The 3,632-nt window shown below is 40.1% G+C and overlaps 1 protein-coding gene across 2 annotated transcripts in view; it reads right to left on the bottom strand.

The window, feature by feature from the left end:
* The window catches only part of VPS41 (vacuolar protein sorting 41 homolog (S. cerevisiae)), a 97,166-nt gene that overhangs the window by 12,513 nt on the left and 81,021 nt on the right, over nt 1–3,632 (bottom strand). For both annotated transcript variants that reach the window (XM_010072683.1, XM_010072684.1), the window contains one exon: nt 2,592–2,729. In XM_010072683.1, coding sequence (XP_010070985.1) covers nt 2,592–2,729 — 138 coding nt within the window. The remainder of the gene's footprint in view (nt 1–2,591; nt 2,730–3,632) is intronic.

Here is a 3,632-nt window from a genome sequence, read left to right on the forward strand (position 1 = left end):
GTACCATGTAACATGATATTTGATTGATCACAAATGCTGCAAGAGGCTTAAAGATACTTTCCCATGAAGCTACATTATTCATTTTGACAAGAACACAACTCCCTCAATATGCACTGTCAGTTCCTCCAGCATTAATTAAGAGAAGAAACTCCATGGCATTTCCTTTTATTCTCCTACAAGATTAAACAGATCTGGGGACAGGACAGGTACTTCCATCTCGATTATGCCAATCTCTACCTGTAAGTCTACTGTCAAGTTCTTTCTTCTGCTTCCCAAATTTAGTTAATGCAAAAGCATTAAGGTTATCCGCTGTCAAGACTTGCTTCCTGTGGGTGGACACATGAATTCTCCAGCGATGGAGGCCTACGTGATATTCATTCACAATACAAGCTTCAGGGATCTCCTCAGGGTTACCAGAAGGTTTTGTAAGGCCCTCCAAATTTTGTACCAGTGACCTCCAAGAAGACAATACAAAAATCATCCAAGCCAAGTATGAAAGAATAAGGAAGAAGTGTTTCTTGTAAATTTGGTTTAAAGACCTGAGGGATAAATGCCACAAGCACTTCCTGAATCTGTGTGTAGCTGACAAACACTGAGCACGATTACCAAAATTACCAAACTGATTATCAACAAGTTTTCATCAACAGAAAATTGGTGAGGCTGATAAACAATGCCAGGCCTGTTTCCAATTTGGAATCAGAAAGCAACCTCAGGAGTCACAGCATTCCTGTGAAGACAACTGTTCACCAATAAAGACTTTCATACTTGGAAATCAAAACTATAACTGCATAAGATACAGCTACAGCTAAAGATGCAGGTAGGAATTAGCTTTTCCTTCCATTTTCAAATGATTTCAGACGGGTTACTATGAAGATTAGAGATATGGACAATGAATTTCAGGGTAGGGGTAAGTGAATGACAAACCAGATCCTTTAGAGGAATGAAGGTATGAATAATACAAATGAGTTATAAACACAGCTGACAGCCTTTTTTCTCTCTGCTTAGAAGTTAACCTACAAAGTAGCAGGTATGCAGGATTGCTGGATGCTGCACATTTATTGACTGTCATGCTCCCTCTAGAGGAAAACAGGGAACATTCATACTTTCAGTTCATTTTATAGAACATTTGCTAAACTGCACTTGAATAAAAGCTGCTTACTTTTAAAGAACAAGAATTATTTCTTCCTGCTGGGTTTATAATTTCTTCAAAGCAATAATAAGCGTGAACTTGTTCAAATATCATGGGTTATTATTTTTTTGTAATTTATACCCTGCACTGGAATCTCCTTAAAAAGAACTGAAAATACTGGTAACTGGGAAATTCATGGTCTCCTTTTCATTTCCTTAGAATAAAGATTTGTATGTGGAAAAAAGTGTTACTATGTGTTACTTCCAAAGGTTCACAGGTCTCCAACATATTCTTGCTCCCAGCCCATAACTTCAGCAAAGCAGTCCCAGCAATGTGGTTGCATCAGTTACACACAGCACTCTTCTGCACCACCAGCCACGGAAGACAGGTGGCTGGAGCTGCAACAGCTAAAGCTAACTCGCACCAAAAGAGAAGTGCAGGTAAGGTTTTATACAGAAAACCATGATCATGCAAATAATGCATAAGGCAAAAGCTAAGAAAAAATTGTGAAGTTAAAAAGAAATAAGCCAACATTGTAGACAAAAGTCTCTGGCTGGAGACCTCTCAGGCACATTGCCTAACAAGATCACTGTGACAACCTACTTTTGTGCGACAGTTTCAACAAAGACCAAGCCTGAAATCCTAAGGAATTGTTTTCTGGCGTTACCTGCTGTTGCACAGTAAAGTTGACAAAAGCATGCAAAAGAAGAGAGGTGCCAGGAATAGTACTAGTTCTCTTCAGAATGTCAACCATGTAATACTGAATATTGCATCTTACATTTAAAACCACTCCACTGGTGTCATCACTACAGCTGCATACAGAGAGGGATCCTTTCACAAAGTCTGCTCTGCTCAGCCATTAACAGCAACAAATACAAATAATAAAATATTGACCCAACTAAAGAGGAAAATTTAGATTTCCATTTGATTCACTTTAATTTAAGCAGGGGGAAAAAAGCCAAGACTGCCCTTTATTTATTTGTTTAATTTGACAAGAAAGAGAAGGAAGAAAAATGTAAAAAGGTAATACTTTTAGCTCTGCTAGTTCAGTGAGTTTTGTACTATGTATATTATTTGAAGAAAACTTAGGAGCTCAGAATACAAAGCTAGAAAAACTGCAGTTACAGCTACTAATTTTTCAAGACCTAACACCAAACAGTCCTAGATTTGGCAAAATGATTGTAGATTTCTTGCAACTACAACCCGCTGTCCACTCAGGCCAAGCACTGATGCGTAGATAAGCTGCAGGTATGCATCAAATGTGAATTCAGAACTTTTGCATTAAAAATCCCCACTGATTCCTGCCCTGTGTGAGCTGAGACCATCTGCAGGTGATGGTCACAAACCCAAAGCATCCCTCCTTTTGGCAGTAGAGGGAGCACCAGACACAGTTACAAATCCACAGCCCTACAAGCTACAGACATGAACATCAAGGACCCCTGTTTGGGTTTTGGGGGCTCACCTTCTCCAGCGGACAGTGCGTGCTGTCTCTGAGAAACGGTAGCAAATTTGGACGATCGTATTCTGCATAAAGGCTGATCTGTTTCTCATGATATCGTTGGCCTTTATGGTGGTCTCTCTTGAAAAGCTTGTGCAAATACTAGGAATCAAAAGAAAGAATCAGAACTCAAAACCACTAGCCACTCCTCTTAGTATCCACAAGAATGTGCTAACACATACTAAAAGGCAAAGATTAAATCCTGAGTCAAAAGACCAATTTTACATTTTTTTCTGAAGTACCCTCATCACAGCAGTCTCCAAAACCAGCTCTATAAAACAGGTTTTCAGCAACAGCTAAGAAACTGTCATTTAATCTTCAATGAAGCTACTGGATTTTGTATTTTACAGAAAACTTTGGGCAAATATCTCAAATTAAGCATTTTGGTTATCTAGATACACTTGACCATTGCAGACAACTACAGATCATTTTTTTACCACGTGAAAAGTTATAGTCAAAGTACTTCAAACTACAGATACTGGGGCAAATCTTTCACTCTAGATGAGCACAGCAAAGCCTTGAGAATAATCTGGAGCATCACCTTTATTGAAAGGGAAGCAGGCTTCACACCTTGAAAATGATGCATCTCTTCCATAAACTGACAGTCACTCAGTCAGTCGTCTTTGCAAAGCTCTTGGGCTGCGGGCTGCACACTTCATAGAGCTGCTTCCTATAATCACATCTCTACCACATAAACCCGCTCTCCACCAGATCAACGCCCTGAGCCCCACCTGTACACAGCAACAAGTCAAACTTCCCTCCCTAATGCGGCCCAAGCCCGTGGTTACACGTTAGGTATTCCACCGAGAGCACGTTCAAACCGAGGAGGTGCTTTTGGAATAGCAATGTAGAGCCACAGCCTTGCAGCGATATTGTCATTCTGCACAAACAAGAATCATCCTGCAGTGTGTGGAAGTTACGGCTTTAGAAAGACAAGCAGTTCACTGTCTCTGTGGATCAGCAAAACGCACTTCAGAGTTGCACACAACATCCAACCCATTTCTG

The sequence above is a fragment of the Pterocles gutturalis genome, unplaced genomic scaffold (genome assembly GCF_000699245.1).
Source record: "Pterocles gutturalis isolate BGI_N339 unplaced genomic scaffold, ASM69924v1 scaffold21347, whole genome shotgun sequence".
In the NCBI taxonomy this organism is placed as follows: domain Eukaryota; kingdom Metazoa; phylum Chordata; class Aves; order Pterocliformes; family Pteroclidae; genus Pterocles; species Pterocles gutturalis.